The 25,625-nt window shown below is 27.8% G+C and overlaps 1 protein-coding gene across 1 annotated transcript in view; it reads right to left on the bottom strand.

Annotated features, from left to right (window-relative positions):
* LOC142328762 (actin nucleation-promoting factor WASL-like) overlaps nucleotides 1-25,625 on the bottom strand; it is a 61,630-nt gene that overhangs the window by 11,454 nt on the left and 24,551 nt on the right. Inside the window, exons 9-10 of the mRNA XM_075372784.1 lie at nucleotides 13,135-13,224; nucleotides 11,436-11,638 (exon numbers count right to left, since the gene is read on the bottom strand). Of these exons, the coding sequence (XP_075228899.1) occupies nucleotides 11,477-11,638; nucleotides 13,135-13,224 (252 nt within the window). The 3' untranslated portion in view covers nucleotides 11,436-11,476. The remainder of the gene's footprint in view (nucleotides 1-11,435; nucleotides 11,639-13,134; nucleotides 13,225-25,625) is intronic.

The raw sequence follows: 25,625 nt of genomic DNA, 5'->3' as shown, positions 1-25,625 counted from the left end.
CATAAACAGCTTATAACTTCTTTTATATGTTGGACAATGCTGTACACATTCGTAGAATGAAATAATTAAAACTCGCAACATCATGTATTACACATTGTCTAGGCTAACTTAAAGTTAAAAAAAAATTGTTTATATTACTTTTGGTACAGCGTATTCACATCTTTGTAATGTTTAGACATTGTGTATTTAGAATGATAAATACCACGTTGTCATTACGTACATTTATGATTATAAAACAATCAGTTCTATTCTGTAATTTAAAAGGATTTATATTTATTTAATGATTTATATAAAAAGAAATTTAAAAAATGTGGATAGATGTGCATGTAATATAAAAACTTTTCAAAACGAGTATAAAAAGTGTAAACTAACAAAAGCTAATAATAATAATAATAAAAATACATAATACTAATTAATTCATAATTTATATATAAACCATCAAAATAATAACAGAAAGAACAAATTCATTTGCTTATATGAATAATGAATGAGTTACTTAATCTATTACTACAAATTTCACATGTGGCTTTATTTAGTTCAAATAAGTTATTGATTTACAGAACATACAAATACTAACAATAAAAATAAACAAACTACAATAAAACTAGAGTTATCAAAGCAATAGAATTAATAAAAAAGTTACAAACATATTTTTACTAAAAAGATGGAAAAATAACAAAAAAAAAAATACCAAAAGAATTTGCACCAATAAATTATATTGTTTTAACTGCAATAAATAAAAATAAATATACTCAGCTTAATAAATATTATCAGATCATTAAAACAATATATTTTCTCAGAATACTAAAATTACAAAATCTGTAATTGGATTTGCAAGTTACACTAAACACCATTAAAAATAATAATGAACATAAATAATATGGAAATAGTACTTATATTTATTTTAAGAGCTGTTAGGAGACTTAGCTTTACTCATTCACCGTTCCACCTTTAGGCTTATTGTATAACTAAGTTATTTTCTTCTGAATCAGATAATTTTACTAGACCAACTGGCCTACCAACTCGTATAAGTTCTACAACCTAGTATGACTCTATGTACCTAGTAACATCTGATGTGTAGTATTAGAGCCCAAAAAGGGATGGTGATTTAAGGAAAAGACAGATCATGAGAAATTATTATGTCCCGTGATTGGACTACAACAAGCAAACAACCTTCATATAAAGGACAACTGCAATATTACTTACAGGTAGTTGCATCTATTCTGTTTACAACCCCTTGAGAGAGCATGACATTTTTACCGGGGATGGGAACAGCATATTACCGATTAATGATTTTGTGTTTACCAGTTTAAATACAGGCAAAAATGTACAGGTCTCCTGCAGGAGATTCTTTCCAAATCCCAAAAGGTGTGGCGTGTAGGGTTATCAAACTGAACTATAAACTACTTATCCAAATACCAACCTGGTGAATGACAATAGAAATCTCAATAAATACGATAATATATATATGTATTATTTTTAGACAGATATTATATTATATATATATATATATAATAATAATCAATCGCATTTTTCACAAGCTATATAAATTTCAGATCATAATCCTATACACGAGCTTCAAGATTATATATCAACTGTACGTTATACAAAAAACAATATAAATTAATCAATAAAAATAACGAATTTTAGAATAATTCATTAAACTTACAAGTGTTGATGAGGTTGACAGATGATTGCACCCTGCTTTTTGTATCAAAATTGCCAATCTACTAAAACCTAATATAACTTTAAGGATAAAATTATCATCTTTTTTGATAGTCTCATTGTTTTCTCATAGAAATGTTTAATTACTGTTCAGAATGTTAATGACAATGAAAACCATACAGGATTGAAACATATGTTCTATTTGTTAATATTTTGCCAATAATGAAAAAAAAATTGTGGATTTTTTTTTTGAAAACTGCATCCTGTTAATATCTACAATATATAGGTATCTATAACAGAAAACAATTATAATATTAATATACTAAAGGAACCATTACAATTTTAAAATAATAAATTGCCAATTCTGAGATTAAAAAAATGTTTGCAGGACTGGTTTATTGAATTATTTTTAATTAAGATGTAATAAAATTTTAATATATAGCTATTAAATAAAAATTTTTCACACAGCTACAAAATTCTTAATTCAGCACCATTTATAAAGTGATGATCGGGCATTAACAATTAAAGAGAATAAATAAATACGAATATAAATTAAAAAAAAAAATTAATTAATATTAACAAAATTACATACGGCTGCAGGCATAGTTTATAGTAATACTTAAAGTAATACAGATACATAAAAGGAAACAATCTTGCCTTTTCTGATTGAAATTCAGTGGTTTATATATAAATTACATATAAAACAACATAGTAGAGTAATATGTAAGAAAATATAATACTAATTAAAAAAACATAAAATAAAATCATCCCTTAAGAACTTATATAAAATAATCATATAAAACATCATATATCATACGAATGACTTCAAACAGAATATAAATCTATCTAAGCTACTTATAATAATAATAATGACAAAATATATTTTTAAAATGAAACACTGCATTTTTTAAAACTAAAATTTATTTACAAGTTAAGTATTTTAATTTTAATTAAAAAAAGAAAAAAATGTTTAATTTTTTAAAAATATGATCAGAAAAAATAAAAACCTGAAGAAAATACTAATGTACTAATAAAATATTCACTGTTACTGCTGTAAATTTTGATTACTAACTACTAATTATTACCAAATAGTTTATAAATATATTTTGCTTAAAAACAAACAAATCAAGAGATTTACAATAACGATAACTTAATAAAATTACGATCAATCACATATTCTATCCTGTTTTTCCCCTATATAAATGTAAAAAAAAAAAATTACATAAGTCTACAATAGAACAGGCTACCTACAATGAAATGATAACCGTTTCAATTTTCTCAAAATTAATTTCAAAAAAGATGAAAATCTCTGTAATCTAATAAAGAGGGAGTGTAAAAGCCATACACAAATAACAGCTGTATCTATTACAAACAGTTTCTGAAGAACAAGATAACAGCCTGTAAAACTAAATAAAACACTTTTAGAAGAGTGATCTTGCTCCACTAAACAAAACGGAGTTTTTAATATTTTTATACAAAAATTTAGAATGATTAAACATGAATAATTACAGATGACAAAAATGATGATGATGATGCAAGATCCCTATTATGAATTTTAGAGATAAAACATAAATTGTCTTATTTTAAAGTACGGTTTGATTAAAATATCGCACATGCAATAGTTTTAATTTTCTCATAAAATACAGGTATTTGTAAGAAAATAATTGCAGATTACTAATTTTCTTTAATTAAAAACATTTTTCCTAAAAAAGATATTGAAGATGGGAAATTCAATCACAAATTCTCCTGTAAACTTGCATTCATATTAATGTGTTAAACAGCACATAGAAAAATATGTGCTGCTCAAATATTATAGGTAACCGAAAATTTAAATTATGATCGGGAAAGATGATAAATGGCCAACAAATCGAATCCTAATGTCAAGAAGAATAAATCTAATTAATATAATAAACATGTGTAAGAAATCTAGTGAGATTTTCCAAAACTGATATGAAAGTACTTTTTTAGCCAAGTCAGGAGGTTTTTTTTTATATCTTAAGGTTAATCAAGATCATTTCATTCTAGTGTGTTATAATCAGTTGTATCTTAACAGTTAATTTTAATGATAAAAAAATTTTTATCAATGTTTGCCACACTGGCTTATGTATTTGCAGATTCTAGTAATTTATATTGTTGATAATCATTACGTCAGTCATAACAAATTAAATACCTTTTATTACTTTTTTTTTACGCTTACTGTTTTCAAAGAGACTTGCTTCTTCAGAACATATACATAAAAATACGGAAATTCATTAAAACAAATTCAATAATTTAAAATGTAAACTGGTATATTTAAATTTTAATTTGGATTAATTTTTAAAATACAATTTTAATGAATTTCCATACATATTTACATATTCTAATGAAGCAGAGATATCTGTGAAAAGTACTAAACAGAGAAAAAGAATTACAATTAGTAAGCGGTAGGTAAATGAACAAAAATATTATAAATAATTATATTCTGCTGCTAGAATGCAATTCACTAGACTATTATTAATATTAATAATATAACTGTGTTAATTTTTTCCTTTATACCCTCCACTTTCAGAGTTTTGAGAGAATATTAACCGATAAATTAAAATTCTGTTTATAAAGACCGAATTAAATTTTTTTATCGATAAAAGCATAAGTAAAAACAATAGAAAACCAATAATTAACCATCAGATTCAGAACAGTAATTTCACCTGTACATGAACAGATACATGTTTTCTATATATGATAGTAATTTTAATTTTTTTCTAAAAAAAAATGATATGTAATTTTATATAATTTATATACAACTGATGATGCGGAATCCTGTGAAAGTGCAAATGGAATAAAGAAGTAAAATAAAGTATCATTTCATTTACTTTGTAATTCTGTAATAGGATTGTTCAAGTTGGTTTTTGATTATAAAAAATACAATATATATAAATGTTAATTCAGCCTTATAAATCTGTAAACAGAATTTGATGGTAAAATTCTTATTAAAGATAATTAAGTTGGCATACAAAGATAGGATATCGATAAATTGATAGTTATTGCAATACTTTTTCATTCTCTTGACTGAAAAAGTATTTTTTCTGAATTTTTAAAATGTTTTTATATTTTTTTATCAATAAAAAAAATAAAAGTATAATCCTATAATTTAATGTGAAAATGTAAAGAAATAAGAATTATTAAAAAAAACATCACTGATGAACGGCTTAGACCTGAAAACGTTTTGAACATGAAAAAGTAAAGGTAAGAGTTGTATAAATTAAATTACCACTTACAAACAAATTTAAAAAGTGTAAATCCTAGTACTTTCAGAGCTGTTACTCACTATGTCTTCAGGGATTTTCTAAAAGATGTTAATTTAAATTCAAATCAATATTAGTTTTTAAATTAAACTGTTATGTTCATAATAGTCTGTCATCAAGAATAAAATTAATTTGTACATCAATAAGACAGTAACGTCATGTTTGTAAGATGTTTGCAACTATTATCTGTCTATTATGATATTTGTTATGATAATAGTCTCAAACATCTTACAAACATGATGTTAGTCTTATTGACGTATGAATTAATTTTATTCTTGACAACCGAGTATTATGAACATAACAGTTTAATTTAAAAACTAATATTGATTTGAATTTAAATTAACATCTTTTAGAAAATCCCTGAAGACAGAGTGAGTAACAGCTCTGAAAGTACTAAGATTTACACTTTTTAAATTTGTTGGTAAGTGGAAATTTAATTTATACAATTTATTAATACCAACGGTGCCAAATGCTCAGTAAATTAAATCTAAAGGTAAGAGTGTTCTCTAATTCTGTATTTTGTGGAGGCTGAAAAAGAGATTATATTTAGTTATTCAACGTACAAAAGAAAAAGAAAGAAAAAATGAATTATAAAAAAATTTATCTAAAATTAATATATATATGAACAACTTTGTGGGCAAGGGGTGCAAGTGATTTTTTTTCTGATAAAAGTTATATGCAGAAATGAGTAGCCAATAGGATTAAAAATATTAACTATATCTCTGCCCAGAACTGAGATCAAGCAGCAAATAGAAAAACCACTTCCTGAAACATATGTTTTGATAAGTGGACAAGGGATACAAGTCACTTCCCTTATCCACTAAGCTATAGCTGATTTTTTTAATTTACGTGATTGTTATTGTTTACTAATTTCATGCTGCTTTCTTTAGTTATTTTTTCTTATGATAACGTTTATATTTTAATAACTAATTTAGCTGTTAGTTTTATTGTTCATTAGTTTGTTACTTAATTAGAACTCTAGATACAGCCAGGAACATAACCATGTCAGACTCAAGAGAAAACCTTCCATATGTATATGAAGGTACTTAAAGGTTGATTTTGACTAAGTCATACAGATTACATTCCTATTTTTCCATTGTCTGCAGGCTAGGTCTAACAGTGATGAAGATATGACCTGTAGTCCTAGCACAGACGATGACATTTTCAGCGAACCTTCCTCTCACAAAGGTAAGGCTAAACATATATTTGCTAACAATGTTGTTAAATAGTCATTTTTTATTACAGTACTATGTGTTTTCTTTTAAATCCCTGACATTTCAATCAAAATTACGCTATTTACAAAAATCTTCTATTATGTTTTGGATGAAACGGAGGAACAAAATATTGCAGAGCGACTACCTTCAAAGTGACCTAAACATGCACGGAGAAAAACCCATAAGAAAAAACCCTTTAGAAAAAAAAATAAGGCATGTAATGCACAAAACAGTAGCACAGCATGCACAGATTAAAAAGGTAGGACATATGAGGCTAGAAAAATTAAAATTTTTATCATAACTGCAATTTCCAGTGCAATAGGCAGATGAATGAGGAAGAATGAAAAATACTTTTTAATGAATACTTGGGGTCTCAGCAACTGGGAATTACAACAGTCATATTTAAGTTTTCCAGTTGTTTTGGATGATACAGGCAAGGAAAAGGAAAATGTGATTCATGGTATATCTTTTAGCTGCAAGTATTACCTAGCAGAAATAAGGGTATATAAAGAATTTTTTTTTTTTAAACTGAAACAAGCATATCACTAATATTATAATTAAGAAAAAGAATCAGAAACCGGTGTTACACCTTGAGACAAATGAGGCCACAAAGCTTTTGCAAATTAAACTGCCCAGGAAAAGATGGATTTGATAAAGGAACATATTTCACTGTTACACACGTTATAGTAGTCACTATTCCAGGCTACAAGCCCCAGACAGAAAATATCTGAATAGCGACTTAAACCTTGATGATTTCAAGTGATAAAACCTGATGATTTCATCAGGAATTTTGCCAAGAAAGAGGCAAAGAGCCTGTGACTATATTTTTCTATGGAGATGTGTTTTTAACAAATTCTCAATGTCAGTTGTAATAAACCTCACACACATCACAAACTACAAGACACTATCGAACATGGATCATCTGATGCAAAAAATACTTTTATTAAGGAAAAAGAGTTTGATCTGCATAAAGCAAAGAATGCTAAATCAACTGTGGCTAAGGCTAAAGAACCAGTTGTACATATATCGCAATATCTTTTGACCTTCACAAAATGTTGCAGATACAATTTTAACATACACCAAAGCATAATATTCCAAGCATCTCTCGAAATACAACTTAATACACACAACCTCGCTAGAGGAAATGCATGTATTTTCTCTAGCACCTCCTCTTGACACCTAAAAAGGACAAGAAAAATGCAAGAAAGAATAAAGGAAGAGATATGTTCGTTCCAGAAATTGGGCACAGATTATTGCTAATCACTGGAAAAGGTACAAAATACAAGGATCTTGTAAACCTTATGCCACTCACAAATATTTTGCCATTTATACCTCCCACACATTACAACTTTTAAAACCCACTTTCTGTGGGTGATAATATACAATACAGCAAACCTCACAAAGAGCTGAACAATAGAAGACTGCTGAGACTGATATTTCAACAAACGCGGAGGAAGAACCTGAAGTTGACAATATTTATGACACTGGTTCAGACTAAATCACAGCATTGCAAGAGACCAGTGATGTTGCACGAGTTATTTAATTTTCTTGCGTATAATAAAAATATAATAAATACATAAATATAAATGCATTTATTATAACTTGATTTTACTTTTGACCAAATCTATTAGCTTTATTGCATTTGCATAGCTTTTTTCATTTGCAGGAAAAGGAGTACAAATGTGACTTCTTATTACAAAATGGCTGCTAAAAGACAAAATATAAACATATCCAAACACAAATCTAAAACTTAATTTTAAAAATCTTCGTGTGTAAACATTATACCACCATTTTTACTTTTCATGTTTTATGTAGAATTAAATTTTTCCATTAAACTATAAATTAATTTTCTTGAAAAGAGGTCTTTAGCACTTCTACCCCTTGTCCTCTAGGCCCTTCAATAAACTGCATAAAGAAATTTTAGTATTGGTCTGGCTGAGGACAGACATATTTGTTTTCACTCTTCTATTTTAGAATATATTGTGTATTATACATCTGTGTAAAAGAAAATTGTTTTTACTGGCTTATTGCCTCAAATAAACATTTTTAAGAGATAATGTTATCTTTTGTTTTATTTACATTTCATATACTATACTATAAATTTAACATTTTAACTAAAATTTATTTTCTGTTTATAAGTCTGTATTTACTTATCAAATATTTTGAATAATTCTTACAATATAATATTGCTATTAGTATTATATGTTATACCAGTGAATTAACGATAAGTATTGTGGATAATAAGCAGGCTTTTTCTTAGTTTTGTCGATAATATGCCAATGGATTTTAAACAGCTAGAAAAACTAAAAGATGAAGTTAAGGAGAATACAGGCCGCCAAGAAAGAGATAAACATCTTAAACACAAATATCTTGTCTCTTCTAAACGGACAAAACAAAAAGTTTGAGAATCTGAATAAAGATAATAATGAACTTTGCCAGAGGTTATTAAAAACAAGATAAATTTATAGATGTTCTATAAAGAAAAAATAATTTAATTTTTTACAGGATCACTTAGGAAAAAGACGAAATACTGAAAAATAAAAGACATTGTGCTGGGTTTGCGTAACAGGGGTAAAGTTGTGAAATTAACGCAAGTGGATATAGATTACCTAAGTAAAATAGGCAAAATGGAAAAAGAATAAAATAGGCAATAGGAAATGTCTAGTTATGCTGTCATGTTTTTCTAACCTAGAAAAACTAACTCTAACCTAAACGTCTGTGAAATAGTGTAAACCTTAGTGCACTAAAATTACTGCAGCTGATTTCGATAAGGAGATAAATGAAAGATGTTGCTAGAATTAAGGTCTCGTACAGAATGTTCACAGATGTGTAGTAAAAGCAAATTAGAAAACAGGGCAAAATATCGTAGGTTTTTCATCCACGAGGTCCCCACCCTCATGTCTTCTGCTAAACCAAGTTCCATCCAGAAATTTTGAAAAAGTTTGGAAAGATTCAGTAGATAATTTTCATTACAATTTCAATGAAAAGAATGAACTCAGTTTTGACTTTTGGTTCTCTTTTATTGCTAACTTCTGTTTTAAATTCTAAGCTATTAAGCAATTGATACCATTCAAAATTTAAAGAACTGATTTTGTTTTTTGTTTCATTAAAAGTAGTATACTCTGGTGTGTTAATCTTTTGTGCTCAATTACCCCACTCCCCACCACACCCAGGGCGGTCAACTGACCATGGGTAACACAACCTTGATACATAAGGTTTTAAGATCAATGCTATACATAGTTTATAAAAATTGTACTTTTGTTTTTCAAAATATATTTTGTTTCTTGTTGAAACATATATAGTTTATTCAATAAAGGTACTGTTATTATTATATAAACACACACACACACACACACTTTTTTTCTCTAAAATTGTTCCTTTCCAGAATCATATTCCTCTCCACTATACAAATTATATTAATCTGGTCAACCCAAGTACAGAATTAATAAAATAAAATAGGATGACATCTAGCTTGTTCCATAATCCAATCAAGAGCGCTTTCATGAGTATTTCACATCATCAGTTGCTTTATAATTTTTCAAATCTTTCGTTGCAAATTACACATTAAGATTAAAATTATACGTTGCAAATTGCACGTTAAAATTAAAATTGAAATTTAAAATTGTTAAAAGATCCTTTTCCAATTAAATCAAAATAGAAATAAAACTAATTTTTTTTATATTCAAAATATTAAATTGTAAATTAAAATTAAAAATTAATTGGAAAAGGATCTTTTAACAATTTTACACCTCACCTCAATTTTTAATTTTAATGTGCAATTTGCAACGTACAATTTTAATGTGTAATTTGTAACGAAAGATTTGAAAAATTATAGAGCAACTGATGATGTGAGGTACTCGCCAAAAGCGCTCTTGCTTGGATTATGGAATAAGGTAGGTCCATACTATTTTATTTTATTTTATTAATTCTGTACTTGGGTTGATCAAATATATATATTTGATATTTTTTTTATATATATTAGTTTCATACAAAAACCAAACTAATATTTAAATTTGCTTCATAAATTACATGAAAAAAGTAAAATTATGATTCTATTTAAATGAATCAAGACTTAATTATTTGCTAAGCCAACTCTAGTTGAAAAACTTAAATGAGATGACTTATCTTTTACGTTCAATTTCTATGACTGAATATTGCATTCAGAAGGATGAAAAAGAGTAGTTAAAAATGATAATGATAAAGTAGGATTCCAGCATTTTTACAAAAATAAAGTAATTGTAAAATCCATCAAAGAAATTTGAATAGTGAAAATGATGCATTAACAATATAACATCATAAAAATATTTTTTTTTTTTAAACATTATCAAATTACATAGTGTTGAAGTATCTTTAAAAAACAATAAAAATGGACAAGTACAATGTATTTATTGTCTATACTCACATAGAATTTGAGTACCCACATTTATTATTAAGGTCAGGGGTTGAGCAACAAATAACATTAATGTAGTTAAGTAAGTGATAAGATCGTATTTCATTACTAATAAAATATTACTTAAGTTTTTTTTTAACTTAAAGATACTTCAAGAGACTGCCTACGGACATCAATAAAATTTACTACTCTTAGTTTTATTTATTTGTGGGTTAGTTTATTACTACAACAGTAAAAATGTGGAATCTTTTTTTCAGTAAAAAAAAGCAGTAAAATTTATCCTATTAATTTGTAAATAATATTTTTACGTATCACAAAAAAAAATAAAACCTATTTTAAGATTTTCTTTAGCATTTTATAATTAATTGAAAAAAGATTTATTGGAATCAAGTAGCTCGCAATAAGTTAAGTTTAATATTATACTATGTTGTAAAAGTTCATGTTCAAAAGTAGAAACAATAAAGTGTCATAAAGAAAAAGACAATTTGGTAAACAACACAGTTCAATAAAAACAATAATTCAAATAAAAGAATTAAAAGTGCATTTTTCCTGGATAATTTTTAAACAATTTATAAGTAAATAACTTACATCAGAAAGTAACTTAGTGTTAATATAAAAGTAAAATTATTAAATTAACAATTAAATTAGTAAATTAACTAACGTTATTATTAATTAATTATTGCTCTTAATTATTATTTTTAATAAATTTTAAATTAATTAATTTTTTAAAAATTATTCTTAGAGCAAATATTACAATAATTTTTTAATTACTTTAAATTCAAAGTTATATATATGTAATTTTAATGATTATGCTGTTTCTTTCTGATGCAAGTTATTTACTTATAAATTGTTTAAAAATTAATCAGGAAAATAAGATATACTGACTGACTATTTTATGAATTAATTTTTCTACTAAAAGTTATATGCTAATCTTCCCATTCATCATCTTCATCATCCTCATCTTCATTGCTTGAAGCACTGGAATCACTATGTATTGCTTTAGAACGTTCTGCAAGAGCTCTAGCCAAGGCACCAGCTAAACCATCTTCTGGAAGACTATTGAGTGCTGTCCTATTTTCAGGTTGTACCTAGACAAAAAAAATTTAAAACATTATTTGCCTTAACTACCTCAAGAAAACTGTATTTCAGTTATAATAGGAAAAAATAATTTACCGTTGATTAAATAAGTTTATGTTTTGGGCTTCATTTTCAAGATCATATTTCATTTGTAAAGTAAGCAATACTCAGATACTATTTAATTACCCAGCCAATAATACTTTGAATCTTCCTTCTCTAAAAATTACTGCAACAGATTTATTCAGCTACTACTGATTTATTCAACTATGAACAGATTTATAAAACTGTATTCAACTATGAACAGATTTATTCACTACTTATAGATATAATTATAATATACTATTTTAGCCCTGTTTAGCTATGACAAGTTTTGCTTCTGCAAAATGTAATCAAAGGAACTTATTCTATTATTTTTAAACAATACTAATATTTGTATTCGTTATTAGTAACAAATTTATATTTATTATTAACAACAATTTAAAGTCAAAAGCCTATTCATAAAGTTTTATTAATTTAACTGAGAAAAAAGAAACAAAAAATACTGAAGGAAACAGTAGAAAAAACAAGACTACATATATCTTTTAGAAAATCAGAATACATAACAAACACAAAATAAGCTCCCAGATATCTAGAATCAAAATGTGGAGGAAAAATCAAGAAAACAGAGAAATTCAAGTACCTAAGAGTGAAATAATTCAACCAATTTGATAGACAAAGAATGAAATAAGTAAGTATCAGCAAAATGCAAAGTCTACACCCTGAAAAAGAGACTATACAACAAAAAAATAATATCTAGGTTCAGTAAAATTAGGTACTAAACCACAGTAATCCGAACTGAAGCCCTGTACAGTGCAGAATGCGTAACAGTAAATCAGGAGAAATAGACAAAATAGAAATTAGTGAGAGAAGGATACTATGAAAGATACTTGGACCAAGGAAAACCGATGAGAGTTAGAAAATGCAAAAGAACAATGAACTCTTTCTCAAAATAGAACAGATGCCACAAGAAGATGAAGATTAATATAGGCATTTAATATGCAAGAGCTCTAACAGACCGACCAAGAGGATTTTTTACCAACGCAATGGAGATAAAACTAACATCAGATGAATCAAACAAATCAAACAAATCTTAAAATGATTGGCAAGTATAAATCATACTTGAGATGTGAGATGAAGGGATTCAAATTGGAAAAAGAGTTTAATTTTAAGAAATGGTCAAAAGAGAGAAAAAAAGACAGCTTGAAAATGACTGGAGATTTGAAAAGATGATCCAAGATTGGGTTATTTTTTCTATCGCCCACTGCAATGTTTAAAAATTGACAATCATAAACACATAAACGATATAAAACGTAAAAGTAATACTGAATAACTATGGGTTACTGAGAGTTGGAATGGGGAGGAATGGTAGTGTAAGAAGCCAGTTTTCCATAGTACTGACTAGTAAGTAAGCTAAAGCACTGTAAAACAAAAATTTTACAACATAATTAATGAAAATTTAAGAACTTACAGGTTTTAGTTCAATGCCTTGACGAATCTGATCCAGCAATTCACCACGAGAATCAGTTGTTTTAGTTGATCTATCATCAATATCAACGTGCTGTAAAAAGTAAATAAATATATAAATAATTAAAATTCAATATAATAATTATATTATTAGGTAGACAGTATAACAGGGTAAGTACTGAAAAACTGATTTATCAAGACTATATATCAGGACACATAAAATTTTGATATTATAAATTTGTTATATTTTGTTTTGTACATTAGGAGAAATCTAATTTACAATCATTAAATTCAGTATGGTAACTTATGTTTTAGGTTTTATATTTTTTAACATATATATTTTATTAGTGTGAACATTTTAAGTTGTAATTACCATAAAAAATAATGCCACTGAAAAGTATTTTTATGAAAGCAGTTCCACCAATTAAAATCCTTTTTACAACTTTTAATCATTCCAAATGACCACACAGAAAATTTTAATTGCATTTCTTTAGTGAGCCTACTATGGCATTGACACAAAAAACAACAGTACTTTGTGTAACCAAGCTGCAGACCAAGAATAAGTGCAATTACCTTTAGATCACCACAAATATTTCATTCATACACTGCATATTGAAGTCCAATATAAATTTAAAGTTTTCATATATTTCTTTCATACTAGCAGAATGAGCTACAGATAATGATGGGAATTTATTGCCATGATGCAGAAGTACAGGTTTTAAACTAAGTTTATAGGAAACAAAAATGTCACCATAAAAGAAGAAATGTCATTACAAAATGCTGTCATTTTCTTCAGAAAAATTGTCTAAATTCAGAATGATGAATGAACACTGGAACCGATGAAAGTAAGTACCATTTATGATATATCGTTGAAAAGCTCTCGATGAGGAGTTATTATTGCATTTAAGAAAAAGTCCAAAATTCAGATTTTTTTTGATTTTGATATGTTACAAATTTTCACTTGATAGTGACTCACTAAAGAAAAGAATGGCCTAAACATGAAGCACTCATTCCTGAACAGAAAAATGTGAAACACCCATTATGTAATCCTAAAAATGTGTATCTACCTCAGTTACATATCAAACTAAGATTAATGAAGAATCTTGCCAAGGAAATGGACAATACACCTGGTTTCATGTACTTAAAACAAGTTTCCCAAAATTAGTGATGCAAAAATTAGAGAAGGTGTATTTGTGGGTCCACAAATACTATCAGTAATGCATGATGAAAAGTTTTAGGAACTATTGAATCCACTGGAGAAAACAGCTTGGTAAGCATTCAAAAATGTTACTCAGAGTTTTTTGGAAAATCAAAAAAACAGAAAATTATCGTGACATTGCAAACGATCTTACAACATCTTATAAATCTGGGTTGCAATATGTCCTGAAAAGTACACTCCTGCACTCACACCTAGATTTCTTCCCGGAAAATCTTGGCACAGTGGGCAATGAGCATGGGGAACACTTTCATCAGATTTCAGCTATGGGAAAGAGGTATCAAGGCAAATGGAACCCAATATGCTGGGCGATTATTGTTGAACCATCAAGAAGGATACTCCACAGGTGAAATATAGCAGAAAATCGTCATTTCTTACTTTCTAGGCAAGTCAAATGTTTGAATGGTGTAGTTAAGAATGCAAAAAGTATTAATATGTTTGAAATTATAAATGCCTATCTCTCAGAAACCTTGCATGAACGGGAAAAACTGATATATTTGAATTCAGGAGAAAAAATACTATCAGAATCACATATTTGTTTTTCCTGAGAAAAAAAAATTATTTTTTGTTCTCCACTGTAATTAATTATTAACCTCCGACTGTAAAATGTTTTTACAATAAATCATAATTCAATATAACAATAAAAAAAAGACGAATAAATATTAGGAGTTATTAATGAAATAAAATGTTATGTACTTTTCATTTTTTTTTAAATGTGATATTATGTAATTTAATAAGAGTACAAGAAAGTCATGTGGTGTCCACATCAGATTCTTTTTAACAATAACATTAATTATAATAATTATAATTAATAATATTTTGATAAATTTAGATTATTGTGATAAGACTTAAATTATGATATTATTGATGGCGTACTAGCAATTTTTTACTTTTGAATAATTCAGGAAAAATTTTATAGTCAATGTTACATGCGATAATTTGTAAGTTTATTACTTATTACATCTATTTAATCCTTTCAAAATTCAAAATTATTAGCCTCTACAAATAATTTATTCATATACTAAATAATTTAATTAATTTTCATACTGATTCAAAATAGAATTTATTGCATAAGAAAAAGAGACTTGACCAATGGTTTGGAGTGTAACTTCCACATACTATTACTGACCTGAAGCACAACATCCTGAGTGTCTCGATTATTAAACGTCATTACAAACATGCTGGTTGTCATTATGTTTCTATTGAAGAGAGGCAGATTTGAAATCTAACATTCTCTCAGATAAGAAAATGTATTTTCTTTTCTTAGCTGCAATTTTGGTCATTATCCATCAATAAAAAGTACGCATTTAAACATCTGGAGAAACCAAATTATATCTAACGTTTTTTTGCAATCTACACAACCAATTTATTAAACAAAGGATAAACAATTATATGCATATATCCTTATTTAAAAACATTTTAATTTCAAGATACCACAAACTGAAATGTTCTAGACATTGTGGAATCACTGGACAGTAAAACCTAGTTTACAACCTAATCCAGTACCCACTGTAACTATTTTCTTCATATTCTATTATGTTATTATTGAATAAAAAACAAAAAACTAACAAAATCTACATAGATTTCATTACTAAGATAGTATGTAATAAATCTTAATTTTTAACAAAAAAGTAAAATTAATAAATTGCCAATATTAAAAAAAGGTTATTTGTATTTGCACTATTTCCTATTAACATTTTTTTGAAAATTTCTTTCGCGTTAAAAAAATAAAACCAAAGAAAAATTCTGAGATGTACTTAAAAAACAGATTAAGATAATATTAAGCATACAAATTTATTGCTCTACAATACATTTTATTTTTATATGTGTTCTTAATAATATTACTTTTATATCATTAGGACTTACTGATAACTTTTATATCAATACTTCTACAGGTGGTGCAACCAATCTTGATGCTTGGTGCCATGGCAGCACAGCCACAATTAGGAATCATTCTACAATCCTTTTGGCAAAGCATTTGCTTCATTACGTAACAACCAATGGGCTGTTATGGGTTAGTATATATCACCTCGATATATACCTAATACTTGGGAACATTATTACATTTTTAAATTTAATTTTATTTAATATTTATATTCAATAACAACAACTAAACCAGCAAAACTCAATAACAGAAAAACCTAAAAAAAAAAATGTAACACCAATAGTCAACTTTCACAGGATCTCGCATCATCAGACGGTACACAATTCTATAATTACATCAAACAAATAATAAAAAAAAATTAAAATTTAGATAACATGAACACCTTAATAAGTGCAAAATTTAATAACAAAACTCGACTACTGGAATGATGTAAATTTAAAACATGAAAATTCCTATGTTCATAATCATTGTTGACAACTGCTACAACACCCCCGATGTGTTTAATTAAAACATTATCTTCAAATATGATCTGGTGGTTCATCATTTCAAAACTTTGTTTAAATTTATAAATAAAATATTTTTCAAGTAAATTAATTTAACATTATTGCAAATCTCCAAAATTTCTAAATTGTTTTTACAATCAATAATACTGTGTTTACATTGCAACAAATGGTCGGCTACATAAGACCCATCTCTTTTTCTGTTTCTATAAGCATTGTAATTTTCTGAAAATCTTTTTTTTTTTAAATCTGTTAGTTTTACAAATATAAATTTTATTACATTTGTTTCATTTAACTTTACATATTCTTCTTAAGTCCTCTACATTATTTTTATTCCTTAAATATTTTATAATATGGTTATTTGGTTTACACAATTTTTTATATTTATTTTTATCATATGCATTAGCATTTTTCTCTATTATTTTATTTGCATAATTGTATTCTAGGAAAAAACTTTAACTAATATCTGTGTTATTTTCTAGTATTTGTGTAAAACTATCATGATACTTTATAATCTGTTTTTTATAAACTTTCATAATTTTATCATCAAAACTAATAGTATTCATTGTGGATTTTCTATAAATTGATGTTTCTATAATATTTTTTATATTTATTTCAATTTCAATAACTGAAAAATGTATTTTTCTGTTATTTTCTATTCCACATATAAATTTTATATTTTTATTAGTTGTTTACAAGTTTATTTAAAATGATCAAATGTTCATTACTTGGGTTATAAAAGGCCAAATTATCATCTGCATATCTTATCCATAATAGTACTTGGTGTGTATTCAACATACCATCAACTAATATACTTTCAACATTTTGTATAAAAATCTCAGACGCAACTGATATAGGTGATCCCATTGGTAATCCTGTTTGTAGATTACAAAACAGGGGTTTCTGGGGTTTCCTTTAAACTATTTTTTATTATTTCTATTGTTTTATCAACTTATATATTAGGGTACATGTTTGTGATAGCATAACTTACCATTTTACTGTTTTAGAGTCAGCTTTAATAAAATTAAAATTATTTATGACTTTGTAACCATTTTGTACACTACGTTTATATTTAAGATTCATTTTTATTGTAAGACTTTCAGCTATTATTTTAGCTATAAATTATGCAGGTGCTGTTATAAAATTTATTAACGGTCTTATAGGACTATTTATTTAATGTAATTTTGATAATCCAGTAAGTTTTGGGGGTGATGGTATATATGGATATAATCTTAATACTTCATTATCATAATTAAATACTGGTATATATTTTATATTTACATATTAAATCTTTTATAATTTTTAAATATTCGTTTGTCAGTCCTTCTATTACTTTAAAATCATTTTGTTCAATGTAATTATCTATAAGTTCTTTGTACTTATATTTATACATAATAATTGGTGTATTAGTCTTGTCTGAATTTAATAATATGAGATCATTACACAGGTCAACAAAAAAAAAAATTTGGAACTGAGATTAATGTTAGTGAATTATAATGATTTTTTATGCTGAATCTTAAAATAAAAATCAGTTTTTCTTTCGCCCTCAGATGTTTAATTATGACCCTTTAAAATAATGAGAAACTTCTTAAATAACAGAATACAAAAATAATAATTACAAATAAAATCCTACCTTTATTTTTGCAGACATTTATGTTTATCTTAATTTCTTATTTTTCTTTTGTATTTAGTGAAGTCTTCTCTTTTTATCATCCAGCAGTAGTCACTAATAATAGATTCATCCCATCTGCCTTGATAACGTTCCATCTGCGATATATCTTGGCAGAACCTTTCTTCTTGTTCATCGCTGATGTCACCCGAGCTTAAAGGGGAAAACTCCAAATGAGAATGTAAAAAATGAATTTTCAATGACATTCTGCAGCCTAAATTCTTTGTAGTTCACTAAGAATTCATTTAAAAGCCAATCATGGTTTTCAGCTTTTTTGTTTCCAAGAAAACCAGTAATGACATCTTTGAATGACTTCCATGCTGCTAGTTCTTTAGGTTTCAGTTTGCTGTCAAATATATTTTCACAAATTAATTTTCTTATTTGTGGCCCGATGAATATTCCGTTTTAATTTGACTTCACTTAAGTGAAAAAATTTCAGCCACATATTTAAAGCCACCTCCATCTTTAATGTTCTTACAAAATTCTTCATCAGGACTAGTTTTATATGTAAAGCCGGAAAAATAATAGGATCTCTTCGACAAGGGAAATATTGACATTTTCCTTTCCTAGGGTAAGCTGATTTCTTTTTGGCCAGTTTTTAACCGCGTAGTGTTTATTTGTAGCCTGACCATCCCACAGAAACATGAAACACATTTTGTAAAGCTACACTGGAGACCGAGAAGCTCTATATCGCTTTCAGGTTAGCAATAATTTGCAGTGTGTGTTTATCATACTTAATAGCTTCTAAAATTTTTGACATACTTTCATATGTTTCTTTCATTCCTACAGCATGTGCTACCAGTATAGAAGAAAACTTATTCGAGTTATGCAACAACACCGTCTTTAAGCTTCTTTTTGATGAGTCTACAAATAAACATTGATCTTGAATAACATATTCAATGTCCAGTTCAGCCATTAGCCCTCAAACATCACAGCAGGAACAAATTAAACCAATTCTTCTAAAGTATTTCAGTAATTTTTATCTTTATTTCTAAATATTGAAATTTTAGTATCTTTGTTTAATAAATTCCATTCTTTACGACGTGAACCTAGGTACACGTACAACCTAGGTTGTACTAGTTGTACATGTTGTTTCAACAAGTAAAAGTCACGAATTAGGTCGCTCAGTTCTGCTTGTATGATGAGGTGAGGTTCAGTATTTGATTCTTCTGGAATGTAATTAATATCTATTGAAGTTGAGGACTCATCAGTTGATTCTGGGGAATCAGAAATTTTTTTCCAAGAAGTTGGAACAACTGGTATCGGTAAATCAACACCATGAAGTACTGTTTTTGCAGGTGAATGAACATTTGGGTATACAATACTACTTTTATGGTTTAAATTGTAATCAGTTAACATTTGTTAAGCAAAAATAGCAGTCATAACAGTTAGTAGAATCTCGCCAAATCATAGATATGCCAAAAGGCAAATGTTTTTTTTCCCTTTAATCACCAGGTTAGTTTAATGTAATGGACTTAATGCATGCTACATGAGGAGCACAGGATTTATCTTGGTCTCTCAAGGGACACTCAAAATAATGTTTATAAGCACTTTTCAGCAGATTCGATACTGGTTTTCGTTGACTTTTCGTCAAACGAAATTCTTACATTACATAACAATTAACAAATCTCATGTTACATTATGTTTAACAATTCTCATGTATTGTTACATATTTGTTACACAAACCTAACAAAAATATATGCACACAAAAATGTGTGTATGTGTGCACCTGCCCCCCCCCCCCACACACACCTTAACAAATCTTGATGTAACAAAATAATATCAAAGTTATTCTGTTAAAAAAAAAATCTTTTACTAAATTTGTGGCTCACTTATGAAACAAGCTTTATAATATGTGTATGATAAAATCACTACAACAACTAAAGAACACGGCAAGTCATACCAAGAAATGAACTCATACTGAAGAAAATCTCAACATGTTCAATTACTCATTACTTGACTCATGAACATGTCTGTACATGTCTGGCTTGACATGAAATGGCATCATTCAATTACTATGTATCAAATATAGGTCTACAGCATGCATCACAATAAAAATCAGATGTGAATAAGCAAACATACAGACGTACTAACTTCTCTGCATTGTTTATTTCACGAATGATGGAACAAATATATTTAAGAGGTTGTAACTTAAGAAAATTATGTGACAGGTTGTTTTGGAATAGATATTCAGATTCAGATTCATATACATATTTAGATTTACATATTCAGATTTATATATATCACACTATATAGAACACCTACACCCTTTTTGGTTCCAAATTTTATGTTGACTAGTTTTATCACTAAGCTTACTTCTTATTTTGATAGCTCAAATTTTGTTATCGTTTGTTTATATTTGTATTATTATTTGTTTTTTTATATTATGGCTAATTATATTTTTTCATTCAAATCCAAAATATTCAATCTTTCAATGTAATATTCCGTATAAATTGTGATATTTTTAATTATATATGTTGCTATCATTTAAATTAGATTTGAAAGCTTTTGAAATTATTAATTTTTCTTTATTATCAAAAAATACATTACTAATGTTCTTAAAATTGTTATTTATTTCTGTTTCTTGTTTTTGATAACTATTATAATTACTATTATGAAAATTAGGTTCATTATAATTTCTGTGCTATAAATGTTGTATGCCATTATGGTACTTATATTTGTTAATATTCCTTAACTGATTTATCTTTTTATCAAAAGTTTTATTTAATTTTCCTTTTTCAAAATGAATTAAATCTTTTACATACATGTCAACTGTAAATCCTACTCATTAAATATTGGTAAATGTAATGAATGTAATATATTATTAATAAAAAAAATTATCCTTACAAGCTTGTTAAATTTCTTCTTTTATTCTAAATTTTTCACATAATTCTTTTTTATATTTAATAGGTAAATAATTATTGAAGTTTTTAATATTAAAAATTGTGCATTTAAGTATTATTTTGCATTCCAAACACGTCTCATTAAATTTAATTTTGTGTATTAAGTTTTAAAAGCTTCTGATCCAATTTATAGAATTTGAATATAATTTTTGCTTGGTTAGTATTTGTAAATAATTCAACTTATTGACCACTGCTAAAAAAAAACAAAAAAATATATACATATAATTTCAAATTCAATTGGCTCACTGAAATTTTTTTTATTAATATCCAACCATTTTCTGCAAAAAAATATGCTATTATGCATTTTTCAAAATGGTAAACATGACAATAATTACAGAAGTGCTTATATGAAGCTGGGAATTGTACAACAGTAAGCCTACACAGAAAATGGTATAGTATTCAAAAGTTAATGCAAGATAACCCATTAAACTAAATAATGGCAAGAGAAATTACTGCAGAACAATTTTTTTTTAATATTAGAACAAAATGAAACTATTTTAATTAAATAGGGTGAATGCTATTCACTTTACAAGCAATATTAGAATTTCCAAGGTCATCATAATGATCGCTGTCGCTTTCACTTTTCTTGTAAAGGTACACGCAATTACAATAAAACAAATTAACAACAAAAACTTACCAACTACAAAACAAACAAACGAAGAATATGGAAAAGCCCAGGCGGCACCCTAAATGCCCTTGGCAGTACTTTCTTTTGCCAAATAATGTATGAATTTCTCAACTATTATCCATTCAGCCTGGTTTCATGGTTTCAACAATTGACATGGAAATCCAGTGCCGATCCTATAATATTGACAGATAGTCTCTGTGCGTATCAACTCATACTTTGAACTAACATAAAGAACATGTTGTACATTGTCTAATTGTTCGCATTGTGGACACATTCCTCAGCCCACCAGGCCAAACTTCTGCAGCCTGCGCCATATCCATAATATATTGTGTTATGTACTTATTCGGGTGAACCCAAGAGGCTCCCTGCAAACTAACATCAGTTAAGAAACCGTGTGTATAACCTCTGCCTTCTGTCTCATCCCATCTGGCCTGCAACAAAGTATTCCATGTTGTTCAATTTTTTGAAATCTGTTAGAAGTTAATTCACTTAATTCTTGGTGACATAACGCTGTTTCCACTCTGACACAATTAAGTCTATTGGTTTTATGCCTGCAATCACCAAGACCATCTCCTGGGAAATCATGTGGTAGCCACCTGCTACTATTAAAAGTATAAGACATTGAGCCCTCCACAATATGTCCCAATAGCTTTTAAACTTTAACCTATCCACCAAAACAGGCGCCGCATATAGCATAATTACCTCATAAACTACCTTACACAAGATACTCATGGTCTTAAAATTTACCACAATCTAACTGACCACATCCCGAATACTAAAGAAGGTACTGCAGGCCTTCTCTACAATGTACTGAAGGTGCTTCTTGGGATTGCATTTTCTCATCAAGAAACACCCCAAGGTACTTTTGAGCCTGAACGTATTTTATGCGCTGGCCTGGGACGGAACACAAACCTGCCGTCTCAATGCCAAGCCCAGTTATTTTATTATTTTTTTTAAACTTTTCTCTTTTTCTGAATAAACAATGGTATTTTTAAGCACTAACAATATCTTTTTCATTGCCAGCAGCTGTTTATGCATTTTGTGATAATTATAATTCGTCTCACTACACACTTGTCAGTCATCTAGTCCTGTTGCAGGATCTCATGTTGTAGATTACTGGAGTAGAGAAAGAATCTCTGCCAAATTTTCAGCTAATATTTCTGGCAACTACTTTTTCTCTTTTCTCACTCTTTGGACTCGGGACATCCTACATATAGCTGTTGTTCTTCATTTTTTAAGGTGAATCAGGTGTTATCTTTTTTCTCGACTTTGGTAATTGATCACCTTCTCATTTCATAAACTCATACACACTATTTATTATTTCCCAGCCTGCCATTTTAATTTTCTTGTTTTTTCTGGTAGACTTCAGTTCAATCGTAATTATAAAACATAAATTATGTACAACCAATTATAAAAAGTGATCACTTTTTTCAATCAAAATCTGAATAAAAAGAAACAGAATTTGCAAAAATGCTGTTACAGGACAACTAGTTATTTGAATTATTCTCAAGCATTCAAAACATAGAATTATGAATAATAATTTATTTTTATATTGGCCAGGCTGTATTTGAAAACTATGATCATACAGCAAATAATATAGCTATATTGTTTCTTCATATGATTCTAAGAAAGGTGACTCATTTGAATACTAGATCGTGGATACCGGTGTTCTTTGGTGGTTGGGTTTCAATTAATCACACATCTTAGGAATGGTCGAACTGAGACTGTACAAGACTATACTTCATTTACATTCATACATATCACCCTCATACATTCTCTGATTAATACCTGACGATGGTTCCAGAGGCTAAACAGAATAATAAAAAAGAATACTTGGCTCTTCTCTGTTTATTTTTACGATAAATAAAATCATGATAGGTTATAAACCATGTTTATATATGTCAAACAATTATAATGCATCATTTACCATTTGTCTGCTGATGTAACTACAATACTTGTGGGTCAATCAATTTGAAGTGAGCCAAGGGTGGTTGGTTGCTTGACCAATTCAAAAAAAAAAACTGAAACTTATCCACTTGTTTCCTACAAGTCTCAGGACCTTAAAACTATTTTAAGCAGTTTACCTGTGGTGGCCATTTTTGTTATGGTGCGCACACCTATTTTTGTGATGGTAAGGGTTTACGGAAAAAATCATAACTAAAAAACTATTGGTCCAGTGGTTTATTCACCTATCTCTCTTCTTTTTATGAGAAAATTATTAATAAAGTTGAACATGAAAAACGGTGAAATTTCACTTTTGGTAATTTATTTCAAGAGGCAGGGATGGCACGGTTTGAATTATTTATTTTTTTGTAGGTATATATTAATAGTCTTACCATAAATAATATTAATGGTGATATACTTACCCCTAAAATTTTTTATGAATTTTGGCTGCAAATAACTCAGATGGGACTAGTGATAAAAATCTCAAATTTGCACAACTTCCAGTGTTTTTGTAGATGTTTATGGCAAATAAAAAAGTTTCTTGTGTATTGTATCAATAAAGAAGTTATAACCTCTTAAAAATCATGAAAACCTGTTCAAAGCGATACCTTTTTGACTCGCTATTTTAGTGCTACAAGGTGGTTTCTTGTCTTCTTGCACTTTAATATCCTTATACTTATTACTATAGTAGAAATAGACTTATTTGAACCATTCAACTGTAGTGTTCATGTTATTAAACAGGCGCTTGAAGTCATTTCCAGTCATCAGGAAAATTCATGTTGCAACATGATCATTTATGCTTGTTGCATCATTTAGCTTTGCAGTGACAGACTGATTAGTCTGACATTAGTCAGTAACCTGTTCACATCTTTACCGAGCGTCTCAAATTTCATCCTCCGTTTGGGTTTGGAAGTGTTTATTAAATACTATTATTAAAACTCTTAAATAAAAACAATATTATTAAGTAAAACTTAATAATATTATATTTGTAATCTTAAAACCAGTTAAATTTTTACATTATTTTCAAGTAATTTCACATAAAACAATGATTCGTAGGAATTTATGAAAATGAAGTGTGTCATAAAACAATGTATGGTACCAGTGCCAAAAGAACTTATTAAAATTTCTGAATTTAGTGAAGAATTTTTTTACAATTTTACATGTTAATTCAGGAGATGTCACTAGTGCTTTTAAATATCATGAAAAACGTTTTTGTCAAATTCAGTCACCTGTATGAACAGTTTTGTTGTGACTCTTGGAGAACTCATAAAAAACCAGTTAAGAACCACTTAAAACAAATAACATCAGAGCAAGCTCTTAAAGAATACATTTCTCCAAATTTAAATTTCATTGCTGAAAGTCTATTTGTGTTAACTGTTTCAAAAGTATTTTTTCTTAGCAGGAACAACGAACTATACGAATGCGAAAAGACCAAGAACAATACATTGCCCCACATCACAATATTGAACAATTGGATGCTGCTTGAAGCATTTTGGTGTATTACCTCCATCCAAATTGAAAAAATGAAGCACGGAACAAAGGCCATCAGCATTAAAATTTAAAATAAATAAGGTATCTGAAAATTTTCAAAAAATCTTTAATTGTGTTTTGACTGAAAAGTTTTTGAACCAGCTCAATCTTCCACTTACGGAAAAAATGACGATCAGTCATATTTTATATATATATAAAATATTTATATATTGTGACTGATCATAAAGTATGATGATCAGTGGTGGTTAGGAGAAGTGGT

Source organism: Lycorma delicatula, chromosome 8, assembly GCF_047948215.1.
Source record: "Lycorma delicatula isolate Av1 chromosome 8, ASM4794821v1, whole genome shotgun sequence".
In the NCBI taxonomy this organism is placed as follows: Eukaryota; Metazoa; Arthropoda; class Insecta; order Hemiptera; family Fulgoridae; genus Lycorma; species Lycorma delicatula.
The sequence above is the reverse complement of the archived record's forward strand: the minus strand, read 5'-3'. Positions and strand labels throughout refer to the sequence as shown.